Source organism: Neopelma chrysocephalum, unplaced genomic scaffold, assembly GCF_003984885.1.
Source record: "Neopelma chrysocephalum unplaced genomic scaffold, ASM398488v2 Primary Assembly neopelma1_23, whole genome shotgun sequence".
NCBI lineage: Eukaryota > Metazoa > Chordata > Aves > Passeriformes > Pipridae > Neopelma > Neopelma chrysocephalum.
In genome coordinates, this window is record NW_020897691.1 from 14,226,108 (window position 1) to 14,242,496 (window position 16,389).

Here is a 16,389-nt window from a genome sequence, read left to right on the forward strand (position 1 = left end):
TAGACACTTCCAAAAGCTGACACTGTAAATCAGTAAAGTAGAATCATCTGTAGCTACAGAAGGTACAGTGTTTCCTTTATAGATGTGTTTGTAAATTTATGCATAGAAAACTTGCAAAGAAACTGGAGTACTTTCCTTATTTGCTTTATGTGTTTGACATTTTTCCTAAAGTCTTCACATGTGGTTTTCTACAGAATGGAAATGTCCATGAAGTGTTAATGAAGTTGTAATTGTCAACCTTAACCAGTATTGACTCAACCAGTATTGAAAATAAAGTATTGTAAGCTACTTTTGATGCCTTTGCTACAATTCTGCTGTTGTGGGCTGTACCGTGATCCACTTCACTAGAACTGACCTGAAAAGGGGAGGATGGCCTATTATGCAGTGATTGAAAATTATGGCCACAGGTTCCTATGAGATGAGCAATGGTTACCAAGATTTTAAATGACTAAGCTTGAGAAAATAATTCAAAACACTGATCTGGGTAGTCAGGCTTCCCCATTCTAGTCATATCAAGTTATGTTTGTCAGAAGAGTCATCTAAAGTATATCTACACAGGCTAGGGAGTTGCTGGGAGCTGCCCGTTAGGATGAAATTCTCCAGGAATGTGATTCTAATACTTCAACTTTCCAGAGCACAAGGGTTAGTCTTACAAGTGTTGGCATCTTCAGCCTTGAACCTCTCAGGAAATCTCTCCGGACAGTAGGAGACTGTATCAGTTTGAAGGGGTGGAGTGTGATAGAGTGGAAATAGAGCCAACTTGTGCAGAATAGCCTGATAGTTAGAGAGGCTGATTAGGAAGTGGAAGTTGTAGAATCATAACTCCCCTCTAGCACGAGGGATTTCAAACCCATGTCTCCAACTCTGCAAAAAGAGGCTTTACTGTGTGAAAATATACAGTGTGCTTGCTAACAATTTTGGAAAAATGCCATTGTACCAAAGGGAACACCAAAATAATGGACCTGATGCAAAGACATTGACTTTGTAGGCTGTTAGTCAGCAGTGGTTTGGTAAACTCCTAAAATTGCAAGTAATGACTTGTTTTTCATCAAGCCATTCTGTGTATGGTCTTATTCCTATATAAAGCAATGTAGACTGCAGACTACTGTAGTTGGTTTCATTATAATTCTGTAAAATGTCTGCTTTTGTCTTATAGTATACATGAAACTGGAAAAAGAGAGCTGGACGAATTTACAGTTCTGCATACACTGACTGGATGGATACCAGAAGTTATTCCTCTTCAGTAAGTTCCTCTATTAAACAATTTACACATTAGTTGTTTAATATTTAATTTTATAAGATATTATGAAAAATAAAGCTGAGCCCTAAAAGTCCTTCACCATCAATTTTAGCAAGTGTATTGTTTTTAATTCCAGTGCCTGAGAAATGTACCTTTGAGGAATGCAGTTTTATTGAGCTTTTTTTTGTAGGTCATACAGTTGCTTGTGAACCTATTTATCATGATAAGCGATACCTATTCTTTTATATAAAATTATTTTAACTTATATTAAGCATTTAGTACACAGTTACAAAATGTCTGCCAGTAATAGTAACTTTATATCTGAATGTACCATAGAAAGTATGTGTCATAAATTTGGAAATAATTCATGCCAGCTAGTATAGTGTTTCCACCTTTAAATTGGAACAATTTATAGACTTCTATTTTCAACCAAAAATAGTATTTCCTACCTACAATAACATTTTTCTTGTCTCGTGTGTGTTTTATGTTCATTTTATATATTAAAGAACAGACATTCTGATTTTCCAGCTCAACATTCTTTTTACTAAATGAATGACCAGGATACAGACACTAAATATTTAGACCTTTTTTTTAAATTACACCTTCTTGCCTTCTGATATAGAGATTTGAATGAATACATAGATAACAAATAGTTTTGGTTTATATGTAGTTTAATTAGATATAATTGAGTTTTTATAACCATATTTCAGAATTAAATAAGTTCAGTCAAAGAATATTTTATTCCCTTTTGCAGTAATTTTTATGTCCCAAGCTATGCTTGCAATTTAGGTTTTTGATATATTTGTGTCTTACAGTAGTGTGTATGTAGCCCATGGACTTAAAAATCTAAGTAACCTAAATTTTAGTTCATTTCCTTCAAATACATTATATTCTGGAATAAGAAAATGTGAATACCACAGAGACTTTGCTATAGTAGTATATGATGACTTTTTAACCCATTGTACACTCAATTATTTTATTTCGAAAAAAGGTTGCATTCAGTTAGCTTGTGTGATATTTATTCATGACCCCATTTGAGGTTATTTTTGGAATCACTGAGTTTCTGTGAAGAACCAATATGACTGCTACTGACATGTCATATCAAAAAGCTGTTGTATTTGTTAGAATTGGTGGAAGAGGCATGGCACTATCTGTGAAGAGCTGTTAAGAAAGCCCAGTTCGGAAGTGCCTTTGAGGAGCTTTTTAATACACAGAGATGGAATCAAGTTATTATACAATGTAGTTGTAAAGTGGTCTGCAAGTTTCTCTGCCACAACTTTTATCCACTAAAAAGCTTGAGAAAAGATGCTTTATTTACATATGTTTCTAACCACCATCTCTTTCTTTATGAGCCTGTCCGTAATCTGTCTCAACAAATTGGCTGATACAGAGGATCATGCAAGTGTGTTCTATCTGCTAAAATAACCCAGTAGCTTTTTGAGGAGTTGAACTGTCAGTTGTGGTATAGTGCCTGTCTAAATGAAAATCGCATTTTCTTTTCTTATTGCAAATGTCATTATCATTGACATATACATGCATATTTTCTTTTAAAGGCCTGAATACTTGGACAGAATTTGGGACTTTTTGAAAGAGATTGTGCCAGAATTCAAGTTGCCTGATGAGAAGACTCCAGAACTTGATACTACTCAGTCGGATACAAAACCTGAAGAGACCAAAGACTCAGAGTTAAAAAATGAAGTTTCACCTGTGAATAAGCAGTCAGAATCACCTGAGAAAGTAGAGACATCTGATAACATTGGCAAAGGTCTGTAATTTTAGGTAATGTGATTTTTTAGACCAAGCATAAATAGGGTTAGCATAATCTCTGGCTTTGAATTTGTATGTCTTTGATATGTTGCCACATGCAACTCTGTGGGTTTGAGCTGGTTCCCTGCCAAGTCTCCAAACCTCACCACAAGAAGTCCCCCCCCACCACCCCAAACCAAGGGAGAAGAGGGGGAAAAAACCAAAAGAACCGAAAATGAGAGAGAGACAAAGCAATATATATAAATATATTTACACTTATATTTACAGTTAGATACAGTTGAAATACATATATATATAATTTCACAGGAAAAGGGAAAGGGGAAGGGAAGAACAAAAACCAAAATAATATATATATATATTATCCCGATCAGTAGCCCAAGGTCTATCAACTAAAAGAATTAGCAGAGAATATCTTACTACTCTCCTTGGGACAATGGAGAGTCATACTGGGGTGACTGCCGGCAGCCTCCGCCTCCCAAGATCGACAAGGCCTTACCAGGCCTCACTCTCCAAGCCGACAGACTCAACACAGGGAGATCTGCACCTCCAAAGCTGCCGGAAGGAAAGAGAGCGAAGGTCTTTCCTCCCTTCTTCTTATACCCCAGTTTATGTAAAAATCGTAGGGAATACCGGGTAAATCTGGGCACTTCCTTGGTTACAAGCTGGTCACCAAGGAAGGCCTAGGCCAAACTACCTCAATTGTTTTCACTGAACACGTTGCAATGATGTAAATTCAAATTAATTTTTTTTTAGCTATGGATCTCATTAGAAGCAGCACTACTCTTTTATTTTATGAAAATAGCTTCACTTTATGGCAGAGATTTTTTCAGCCATTTATTTCTCTAAAGACTGGTTCCTTGCAGAGAGATAACAATCAGAAAGTTACAGTTTCTCCAAAGGCAACACTGCTCTGATCATCAGTAAATTATACATTTCATAATGGGTGTTGCAAAATGTGATTACTTACAGAGTTCTGACAAGTATGTTCTAATATCTACCTACACTTTTATTCATAGCAACCTTTCTGTTTATGCTACTAGGTGTAGGTAATAATTTTCTTCAAGAGCTGCTAACCTATTTGCATGTAAATGAAAAAACTTAGATTTAGAAACTTATTTGTTCCAGTATATTATTCTTCAATGTTTATGTTTGAGACTGAGTTTTCCTAGTTCCTGTTTTTAACTTGAAGGCATAGGTTCAATTTCACAACAATTCTCATGCCTTTGGAAGGTACAAATCATACACTAAAATTTCTATTTCTTCCTAAATTTTTAGAAAAATCCCTGAATTCCTCACTTCGAATCCCAAATGCTGTGTCCAGGGATACAGCCATTGGAAGCATCGCTGTCATTCATCCAACAGGATGCTGTGATTTTTTTTCCAGATAACTTTGTATATTTAATCCCACCTAAAATTCTTACACTTAAAAATTCTATTAGTAACTGAAATGACTAAGAATCAGGGAACCACTATGTTATGATACTGTAATCTCCAACTCTGAGGCTAAAAGCTTTGTTCAGATGCTCTATTAATGTTTGGGATTGTTTGGATGACATAAAGCCATCCATGTCACCATGAGAGATAAGGACCTGTGGGTCCTGGTGGACCACAAGCTGCCCCTGAGCCAACAGTGTGCCCTGGGGTCCAAGAAGGCCAACAGAATCCTGGGATGCGTTAGGAAAAGCATTGCCAGCAGATCAAGGGTGGTGATCCTGCCCCTTTACTCAGTCCTAGTGAGGTACATCTGGAGTGTTGTGTCCAGTTCTGGGCTTCTCAGTACAGAGAGACTCAGAGCTGCTGGAACAGGTCCAGCAGAGGGTAATGGGTATGATTAGGGAACTGGAGCATCGGAGCATCCCTTTTACGAGGAAAGGCTGAGAGAGCTGGGCCTGTTCAGCCTTGAAAAGGGACAACTAAGAGGGGGCCTGATCAATGTGTGTACAATATCTAAAAGGGGAGTGCCAAGAGGATGGAGCCAGGCTCTTCTTGGTGGTGCCAAGCAATAGGACAAGAGGCAACGGGCAGAAACTGATGCACAGGAAGTTCCACCTGAACATGAGGAAGAACTTCTTTACTGTGCAAGTGATTGCGCTCTGGAACAGATTGTGGAATAGCTTTAAACTGGGGATATTCAAGAACCATTTGGATGCAATCCTGCACAATGATGACTCTGTTTGAACAGGGAGGTTGGACCAGATGACCCACTGTGGTCCCTTCCAACCTGAACCATTCTGTGATTCTGTGAAGCTGTGTTGACACAATGAAAAGGATACCATCCAGAGGGACCTGGACAAAACGTCCCAAGTGCAAGGTTGGGACAATCCCAGACATGAGTACAGACTGGTAGAAGAACTGAGAGCAGTCCTAAGGAGATGACTTGGGAAATCTGGTTGATGAGAGGCTGGACATGAGCCAACAGTGTGTATTTGCATCCCAGAAAGCCAGCCACATCCTGAGCTGAGTCAAAAGCAGTGTGACCAGCAGGTCAAGAAAGGTGATTCTCGCCCTCTGCTCTGCCCTTGTGAGAGGGCACTCCACCTGGACTGAGGGAGGGGGGGTTGTTCAGCCTGGAGAAGAGAGGGCTCCAGGGAGACTTTACAGCAGCCGTCCAGTACCTGAAGGGGGCTTGCAAGAGAGTTGGAGAGGAACTTTTTACAAGGGCATGTAGTGATAGGACAAGGAGGAATGGCTTTAGAAGGAAAGAGGACAGGTTTAAATTGAATATTGGAAAGAAATTTTTTACTGTGAGGCTGGTGAGGCACTGGAACAGGTTGCCCAGAGAAGTTGTGGATGCCCCATTCCTGGAAGTGTTCCAGTCCAGGTTGGGTGGGACTTTGAGCAACCTGGTCTAATGGAAGGTGTCCCTGCCCATGGATCATCTTGGAACTAGATGATCTTTAAGGTCCCTTCCAACCCAAATCATTCTAAAATGCTATGATTTTTTTTTTCATTAGAAAGTATTTTCTTATAGTTTAAATTTCGAGACTTGAAAGAAAGAAAACTGTGGGAGACTTTCTTCTTCCATATCCATTGGGAATGTATGCCTTATCTATGTTAGTTTTTTTTTAAATTACTGATGTTTGAGAGCAAGAACATGAAGAAAATAAATGGCACAGTTCCAGAAATTCAGAATTTCTAACACTGTAGTAAGGGCATGAAAGTTGTGCACTAACTGAAAGGTGGGAACAAAGCCTTCCTGGCTCCTTCTCAGTTGATCTGGATTTTACATTTTTTATTTTTTTAGATTAAATTACATTAGTTCTTTGTAGTATCTCAACTCCTAAGACTTAGAAGAGTTTGTGGTTGATTGTTTTTAAAATTTATCTAAAATATTATCAAAGCATCTACACATATGAGACTTTATGACTGAAAGTTATAGCTGAAAAAGAAAAATATTTAATCTTTATTTTGCTTAATAGAAAAAACAGAGCAGAAAAAAGTAGGAAAGAGAAAAAGCAGAGGAGAAAAAGAAAAAAGCAAGGTAGCACCTCAGTCTTCAGAAATGGCAAAATCCCCAAGCCTTGATGCTTTACCTGAAAGTAAGTCCTATTGTTTTGAAGCTAAAAATACAGATGGGAGATACATGTAAAACAAAAGCTTTGCTTTAATTTGGTTTTAAACTTTTTTGGGGGGAGGTTATATGTAGAGGGGAGGTTATATGTACTTTTTTTTTTAATTGTAGTTCTTTATAGCTCACATTACAGACTGAAGTCATTCAAACCTATTGAAATCTATAACATATTTAGAATAGTATTGATAGTATTATAGCATGGTGCTAATAATGCCAACGTTATGGGTACAATCACCACAGAGGTCATTCACTTAAGAGTTGGACTTGATGATCCTTGTGGATCATATTCTGTGACTGTGATTCTGTGATTGCAGTACTTTGTTCTAGTGGTAAACTGTCTTATAGTTTTTCTGTATTTTTTAAAAAAACTTCCTCTTTAATAATTTATTTGTTCAATATCCACTTTATACAGTGAATTGCAATTGGAAAAAGCAAAAATGGTTCTTTGTTGAAGGGTAGGGGGGCAGAACTTTCATTAGGATTCACTCTATGCAGTAAATGTTTAATTTTTTCTTCCTTTGTCCAGAAAATATATCTTTATTAATTAAATTATTGTATTGATACATTCATAATAGCATAAAAATTAAGTAAATTCTTGGTTTGTGCATTTATATTTATTATGTTTGAAACCCCCCCCAAAAAATTTAAATAAACCACAATTAAATACTAATTGGCCAACTGATCAGTAAACAATGACATGTCATGTTTACTCGCATAAAATATAGAATATCTTCACAGATGTACATTAAACTGATTTGCTTTTGTCATTGCTTATATTTGCATATGTGTGGCAGCAAAAAACATTTATTAACTGGAATAATTTGTAGTTGCAAATCAGTAGGTGAGAATCGATAGAATATCTTTCTTTGAGGAAATAACTACAAAGTAAAAATGTATAACAAGAATGAAACTTACTATAAATTGGATTCCTGCTTCTTGTTTTGAATCTCGATTAAAATTGGTGATGTAAATAATTTTAAATTACAGCAAACCAGTATTGTTGTTTGTCATCAGCAAATACATTTATTTGAATTCCTACCTCATATACCGATAAATTAGTTAAACAGCAGTAAATTTTAAAATGTATTGCGGGAAAGTAGTTTGGTTTAGTGGTGGTAGGAGTGGAATAGGAAATATGTTTCACACAAGTATAAGGAACATGACTAACTAGTACTCAAGCATGTCATGTGGAAAAGAAAACAAAGGTGAAGCAGAAGGATCCAAGTGATATATTCTCGAAATTGTGCAAAATGAGTGAAAGAGCATTGAAAACCATTGGGCAGAGTTTCCATATGAAAAATTACATGATAGTTAGATCTTTGTTCTTCCACTTAAAGTACAGTTTATGCTCTTTTCTGAAAGACAGTTAGTGTCCTGTAAAGAGGTTATTTGCAAAGATAAGTAATTCAGAGCTAAAGTATGATAGTCAGAGAGCTCTTTTATTTTAAGTTTGAACCAGAAAAGACTTTTGGAAAAGAGTAAGAGGTAGGTATCTCTCTAATAACAAAGCAAATTTAAGATTATTAGACTGCAAGAAAAAAAAAACCTGCAATTCGAAATACTACTGAATTACAATGCATTTTTGTTGTGAGATTGTAGCCAAAAGAGAAAAATCTTACAGGCTTTATGAGACACATGGTCTGCAGAGTGGCCCAGGACAGTAGAACCATTGTTGTGCATAAAATAACGTCTGAAACTAGGTCTTGGTTCAAAGTCAGACTCCAGAGGCAGTAGTTGTAATAAGTTCCTGATTTGTTCTTGGGAATTTTGTAACAGTGACTTTACTTAACGCAGCAACACTTTTTTCTTTTTTTTTTCCCTTGTAAGTGACTTGAGAAGTATTTCATTACCAGCATGATAAAAGTGCTTATTTCCTTGCTGCAAGCTTTCACTCTATCTATTTTGTGTGAGGACTTCAGGGGAATTTTTCTTCTTTGTGATAAATATGAGCTATTTCTAAAAAGATATTTAGCTACTCATGATGCTGTTTATATTTAACTTTTAAAATGGCAAACCATTCTGTATTCATTGCATTGTGTATTCATTACCTTGCTTATTTTCATACACATTGACATACTATTTACATCTAAGTACTTGGAAACTTCTCTTACAGGCTTTTGATTTTGATTGTGTTATTATGTTGTAGTGGGCTGACACTGTCTGGCAGCTAAGCCCCAACCCAGCCACCTGCTCACTCCTCACAGTGGGATGGGGGATAGAATCAGGACTGAAACTCTTGCCCACTCCCAGTATACTCTCTGGGGTAGTGGAGTGAGAAACAGAAGATTTAATGCTATGTGAGCTCTGCTCAGCAATAGCTGACATATTAGTGTGTTATCAATACTGTTTTGATCACAGATCTAGAGCACAACACCATATGGGCTGATCTGATGAAAGTTAGCTCAACCCCAGCCAGATCCAATACAAACATGCACAGTTCTGATTCTCTTGCACACTCAGACCAATGCCTGCTGCACCTTGCAAATACAGTATGAGTTGCAGGATCCTTGAAGTATTGAACTTGTTTCTCTATTCATCTAATTGTGTGGATACAGCAGAATAACAAGCCCTTCACATGATCACCCAGGACTCTTCTGAGGGCAACCAACTCTTTTGTCCTGTTGCTTATCAGTTAGGCACTCCTTGAGAAGCTTTTGCAGATTATTCATATATTCCTCCTACTGGCCCATTTTAGTGCACAATCTGCTCTTTCCACTCATCAGATTTCCTTTTTAGTAACTAATCTTTCACACTTAGGGAGTCCCCTTGTTTCATAAACAGTTTTTATGATTATATGATGCGATATGAGCTACTTAGTCCCCTTGTTCCTATAAAGAATCACCACTCTGCTTTCTATTTAGGTTTCTAAACTAACGAGTTTCCTAATAGTTTTTGATCTGCTGGAAAGGGAATACTATTCTACTTGGGAGGGCAATAGCTACAAATTTGAGAATTTGTTCTACAAACCAACCATGTATGTTACTAATTCTCATTGTGCCTTGATACCAGTTTTGTAATTAGAGATATTAGTATTTTCTGTCACAGAAGTGTTGAGAGATTATTATTATGCTTAAAAGTTTTTGAAATCATACAAGTAGATCTATAATGTTAATCATCTAAGTCAATGAGATACATATCACATAACTGTAAAGTTCTTATAATTTTTCCTTTACCTATTCAGAAGATTTTTCATTTACAAGAGGGATTGAAGCCTAATATTCTCTTTCATTTTTTCAAATGCATATTATCATTTTGTGATATTTATGTCAATTCTGAAGAGCACATAGGTTGTTTTCTGAAAACTAAAAAAATACCTTCCAATAGGCAAAGCTAATCCATGTCTAACGCAACAGAAGTCAACATATGAGTTGTACACCTGATGTTCAGGATATCGAAAGCCAACTGAGTATTTTCATTGAATGGGTTGGGTTGGAAGGGACCTTAAAGATCATCTAGTTCTGACCCCCCTGCTATGGACAGGGACACCTTCCACTAGACCAGATTACTCACAGCCCCATCCAATCTGGCCTGAAGCACTTCCAGGGATGGGGTATCCACAACTTCTCTGGGCAACTTATTACAGTGCCTCACAGTAAAGAATTTCCTCCTTACATCTAATCTAGATCTACTTTCTTTCATTTTAAAGCAATCGCCCCTTGTCCTATCATTCCATACCCTCTTAAGAGTCTCCAGTTTTCTTGTAGGCTCCCCCTTAGGTACCGAAAGTCTAAGATCTCCTTGGAGCCTTCTCCAGGATGAACAACTCCAACTCTCAGCCTGTGTTCGTAGGAGAAATGCTCCAGCCCTCAAGATAATCTCTGTGGCCTTTGTCTGGCCTCATTACTTCTTGGAAAGGTAAACTTCACCATCAGCTCTTGTTTGACAAATAAATATTTAAGAGAAATATTGAGTGAGAAAATTCTTTGCAAATCTTCAAAACATATGACAAAAACGTAAAAACAGTTTAAACCTATTAAACCCAACAATTTTAGTTGCTGGCCTTTCTTTTTAAGTGTATGGAGATACATATTATGTGGATCAATTCAAATGATACTTTCCTTTCTCTAAGGCAATGAACCATGTGTTCAGGTTGTGTAGTACTCACTCTCTGTAAATGAATTTACAAAGCTGCAAGTGTGAAACAAAAGCAGCTACATGGATTCATAAATTTTAAACGAAACATCACAGAATTCTTATATCCACACTGATGGATATAAATAATAGGTTTTGCTTAATCTACCTGTTTTGCTGTACCATATATTATATTTTTCATCTAATAATACAATTTTATCAAGGCTATCAGTTTTCCCCAGATGCTGAATTCACACTAATCAACAGCACACAAATAATTTGCATACATCCTCCTCATTTTTTGTATGGTGAAAAAGGATCAAATAATACATAATTTTTTAAGGCAACTGGCATAATGTACAAAATCTTTCTAATATTGTTAAAGTGGATAAGATGTGCCTGTTTAATCATTGGCATGCTCTAATAATTTGTTCACTGCTGTTTGTTGTCTGCCCTGCAGATGTTTTATTCACAACCCATCTGGACTGAGTATGACAGCTTTACATTCCACTTGGTATTTGATTAAATACTTTTATTTGGGAAATACTCCTCACAAGCAATGAGAATGGTATACCTTGTGGCACATATTGGTCTGTAATGCGTAGGACATCATAGCTGCTATTGCTGTATTTCAAACAGATCAGATATGTCAATAGAGACTGAGATTAAAGCTAAATTATAGCCTTGCTTTTGAATAAGTTGAAACCTACAACTAGCACAAGAGCTGTGGTTAACATGGGAATCACAAGCACGCAGAGAGAAATATTAAGAATCCACTGGAAAGTAACTCCAACTTACCATCAGCTTATATTTAACTGGGTAATGGAATTTCTGAAAGGATATTTAAGATATAAGGATACGTTATTTCTTTGAGAATAAAATGTAGCATGCCTTCTAATTAAATGGATTTTAATTCTGATAAATTGTATTTTCCAGACACTTGCCTATTTATCGTTTTCTTTTCCGTTTTTTTCTTTATATGCAGATAGCATTGTTTTATTTCATTTCACAGAAGATACCTATTCTTAGAGCAACTTCCAGTTAAATACTTACTAAACATAGAAAGCAATTATCCTGTATTTGAGGTGAAGCTGAAGGGAACAATAACAGACAGATCATTTTACTGGAGTGTTAAATGAGGATAGAGTCATAGAATCGTTTAGTTTGGAAAAGACTAAGATTGTTGAGTCCAACTATTAACCTGTACTGCCAAGCCTACCACTAAACCATGTCCCTACACATCTTTTAAATAACTCCAGGGATGGTGACAACCACTTCCCTGGGCAGCCTGTCCCAAAGATTAACAACCCTTTCTGTGAAGAAATTTTTCCTAAGAAAACATTCTGATGAAAACCAGGTGTCACAACCTGTGTACTGAAATTCTGTCTTCACGTGTTTTCTTAGATGACTAAGGAAAAATATATAGAGATTATATATATTATAATATATAATATATAATATATATATATATTTCTATATATAGAAATATATAGAGATAGAAATCCTTTTTTTTTTTTTTGCGCTGTTTTTCTGGTCAAACTAGAGACTTATATTTCAAGTATTATATGTTGTAGACTTTTAATTTCCCTTCAGCATAAGTGAACTGACTGTCAGGCAGCCTTGACTTCTCTTCATCATTCAGGAATTATCGATGGCTTCTTTCACAGACAGGGTATGACTTGATTGTGTGATTACCTAGTACAACAGATTTCTAGGGGTAACAAAATGAATGTACACCTCCTATTATGCCTTGCCTATAGCAGAATTACAGGAAAACAAGCTCTTGTAAGGCATGTGCATTAAGAAGTATGGGTTCACGCCCTCACACTTTCTGAAGCAGCCATCATTACCTCCAGTTTTTCATCTCTTTGACAGAAGTAAGAGCAGTAACCCTGGTTTACAGGCAATCTGTTTCTCAAACTACTAATCTCAATCTTCGTATCCATTGGCAGGAGTGGTCAGAGCTCTGCCTTTGGATCCTTTGTTGGTAAGGTCAAATTTTGCCTTCATTGGTGAGAAGCCTTTAATGCATACTCACCAATCAGGATGTTTTCACTTCCTCTATCCAGATGATGTGTGTTGTTTTCTTTATGCTAGTATCTACTGTTTATAAAATTTGAGGCAAAACAAAAGAACAAGATTGAAAGCTACCTCTAACCTGTTGTATTTCTAAGTTGTATTTTCTGTTATTAATTTATGTAAAAATAAGTGAAATGTGCAAAGGTTGGGATTATTTAAATAAGTAAGGATTAAAATGAGGTGTTTTTTCCATCTGTGGCTTCTTTTTCAAGTACTTTACAATGAGCTCTGCTTTTGAATGAAGTAACCAAGTCAGACAAAGAAAAGAAAAATAAAAATAAGGCAGAGAAAACAAAATAATTTAGGGTGAGGTATGGCTACATTTATTTACTGTTTATCTTATTCTAAAGCATTTAAATGTTTTCTGTGTAGACTCTTCTGTACCAACCCAGCCAGAAATGGTCGTGTATGCTGGCTGTATACCACTTCATTTGTTCGAAGAGGATATTTTTTCATTAAAGCAGATGGTAAGGTTCTGTGATATCAGGACAAGAAAGCATTCCTTATTGCACTGTCAGAGTGTTTCATTTTGTGTCAACTATGTTGTAACAAAAAGAATACAATTAGCACAGTGAAACAGTAGGTGATTACTATCAGTTAAATTTATATTTCGGTACTACTGTATTCTAAACATGTATTGTCCTGCCAAAGCATGCTCATTTTTTACTGTTTTCCTCCCCTTTCCTCTGGATCCTGGAAGCTAAAGTCTCCTGGGAGAGACTAGTTGTGAGCTAGAAAATGCATCATGATTAGATACTTCTGAATGGAGAGTCTAATTATTTTAAGGGCTACTCGAAAAACATGAATTTTATTTTTTTTTTAAATAATGACTTCTCTGATATACATTTTCTAATATGATGTTTGTTGTTCTATGAGAAATATCATGTCTATATCAATTTCTATCATTAGTGTTGTAGCTGGTGAAAGCAGCTGGAGAAAGTGTAGCACTTTATGATACTGGGATAAAAACAATGCTTAAATTTCTGTTTAGTCACTCACAGTCCTCAGAAGGCTACTTATAATGCCAGAGCAGGCTTTCTTGAGTTGATTATTGATTGTTTCCTTTTTTTTTGGACATTTAAATAATATTTATCATAATTAGAGAATTAAAATTTGAGCTGCCATCTCAGGAAACTGGTAGGCTTCATTGAATAAAGAAATTTCCAGAAATGGTTTGCACGTATTATGCTTTACTGCTCTTAATCTTGAACTATTTTCTTTTTTAAAATTCTGCTATACATTTTATGCTGTTCTCAAGATTAGCTTGTTATCTGCAATTTTATTTTAATTTATTTTAAGGTCTTAGTCAATACTCTCTTTGCTAAAAATAAGTAATACTAGTCATCAAAAAGCAAAGTGGAAATGGTGACATAGGGTTATATGTTTCCTGCCACCTAACACCTTAAGTATCATCTTGACCACAGTCTGTTGGGATATAGAGATTACTGAAAAAGGAGCATGGCAGACCAAATAGCATGAGGCAGATACCTCTATATACCTAAACACTAAGTACTTTAGTAAAGACTGATAAAAAAATTGAAGTTGTCAGAAATTAAATATAGGAGATAGTTGATTTCATATGGATTAAAAAAAAAAGCCCATTTCCAAGCTTTATTTGAGAGCTGATAGAAATATAGTTTGGAAGAGTGGGTTCACTGGGATAAGAGTTGCTCCCTAAATTTGGAAAAAAATTTGTCATTGACTGCAGCTGTGCCAGAATTTCTCTCCAGAATTTTTGCAGTATCCCTTTTAGCTTTGCCTTCTAGTGTGGATGTCCTTGGATTGTTGTGGTTTGAATTTGCTCATATAAAAGGAAAAAAAATTCAATAATTGAGTCATCCAAGTCTGTCATGTAATCAGGAACTAACAAGTTCTCTTCTGTGGCTCCTAATTGGTCTTCTTCAAAATCCTTTCTAGTCTTGGATATTTTAACTGGCATTTTTAATTTCATTCCCTACTCTTCAAATAACCAACAACCACAACTACATACTTCTCTGTAGAGTTCATAAATATGGAACCTCAGGAATATTTGACAATGAGTAGAAGCAGAGACTTGCTGATGAGTACGTTAAAGAAATAAGTTATAGGTGATTTATTTAGTGTGTAAAGGAAGGTGTGTTTTTAAAATAATAAGGATGTACGAATCTTGTAAGAGAACTTTCAGTTCTGACAAATCTTAAGTCCTGGACCATTATTATTTTAATGGGAAGAGCACCACTCCATGTCCACATTTAGAACTGCTCTTAAGTGTGTTACTAAGGGCTTTGGTATACGAGTCAACTGGAGTATCTTTAATGTTTTATAAATGAGCCAGCAGATAAAAAGCTTAACTTTAATTATGTGTTAGTTCAAAGCAATACTACATTATGGAGATTCCACAAGTTATCTAAAAGACCAATTGATTTTAGAATTCTGCCACTTTATAAATTCAGCTTGAAGTAAGGAATTTTTCCCCCAGAGAAAGCATTTTTAAATATGTTTATTTAAAGGAAAATGTTGTCCCCATTGCTTTTTTACATATTCCTTCTCTTCACTTGTATATTTTCTGCAGCAACTAAAAAATCTATTATGAGAAGTAAAATACATGTAAGCACTTCTAAGTATACTTTTTCGGCTGAATATCAAATTCTAATTAGAATGTTTTTGGATAGTCTGGTCAGGCAACTATTTTTGTTTCATTTGTTATTCAAGGTGTTGGATGCTTTTGTGTGCGTACTGCTCTTTTTTGTTAGGCAGATATGGTGAGAAAGGGGATCTGGCCCCAGGCAGATTATCTTTTTGTGTTTCATAGGCTGATTCTTCAGAGAAAATGAGGCAATATGGGCTTTCCCACATACACAGCCATCCTGTCCTCATCACTAGAACTAGATCCTGTCCTCTGGTAGCACCGCCACAAGAATCACCAGTTCCTTGTTGGAAGCTTTTCCGTCAGAAAAATAAAATTTTTGTGACATCTGAACCCAAAGGTTTGTCTACTAAAGCCTCCAAAGTAAATTTGTAATTACATTTTAATTACTATAAACATTTTCAGGACCATACTTACCATCTATTAGTTTAATTTCAATTGAACTTTTAATCTCTTTTTTATTTAGGTTTTGCCAATTTTGTATTACCTCCTCTTAGTAATATTTCTTAAATGCTTTGAAAAGTGTCTCAATTTATGTTGAAAAAAGCACTCCAGTGAAGAAAATGAAGAGGGAGTGTTATCAAAGCAACACAAGCTCTCTGATGCAGAGCCAGGAAAGGTTCAGAACACCTTTCAAAAATTTAAAGTGTGTGACTAGTGCTGCTACATCATTTTTTAGAGTCAATTTTTTTGCTAGGATGTGTCTATACTGCATAATGAAATTAAATGCATGATATACGATAGCTTGAATATGAAAGTGCTACAGGCATGCTAGTAAAGTATACTGGGATAAAAACCAGGAAATTGGCAAAGGCAAAAGCGCTTCCGTAGTTGTTCTGAGCTACCCTGGCTAACCTTACATATAGGTTAGGCACACTTTTTAATACTTTGCAGGCTGAGGATTAGAGTGTTAAACTTTTTTTTTCATGATGCGTCACCTAGAGCCACCCTTGATTCTTCTGTTCCTTTCAAGTGTATGTGATGATACTTGGGGAATTATTTAGGGATGACAAATCCTCACTGGAAATTATTTGT

The 16,389-nt window shown here is 35.9% G+C and overlaps 1 protein-coding gene across 7 annotated transcripts in view; it reads left to right on the forward strand.

The window, feature by feature from the left end:
* The window catches only part of ADGB (androglobin), a 113,767-nt gene that overhangs the window by 27,011 nt on the left and 70,367 nt on the right, over positions 1-16,389 (forward strand). For 6 of the 7 annotated variants that reach the window (XM_027687582.1, XM_027687609.1, XM_027687639.1 and 3 more), the window contains 5 exons: positions 1,157-1,243; positions 2,794-3,005; positions 6,427-6,546; positions 13,101-13,195; positions 15,520-15,694. In XM_027687582.1, coding sequence (XP_027543383.1) covers positions 1,157-1,243; positions 2,794-3,005; positions 6,427-6,546; positions 13,101-13,195; positions 15,520-15,694 — 689 coding nt within the window. The remainder of the gene's footprint in view (positions 1-1,156; positions 1,244-2,793; positions 3,006-6,426; positions 6,547-13,100; positions 13,196-15,519; positions 15,695-16,389) is intronic. The other variant, XM_027687628.1, reaches the window with a different exon arrangement.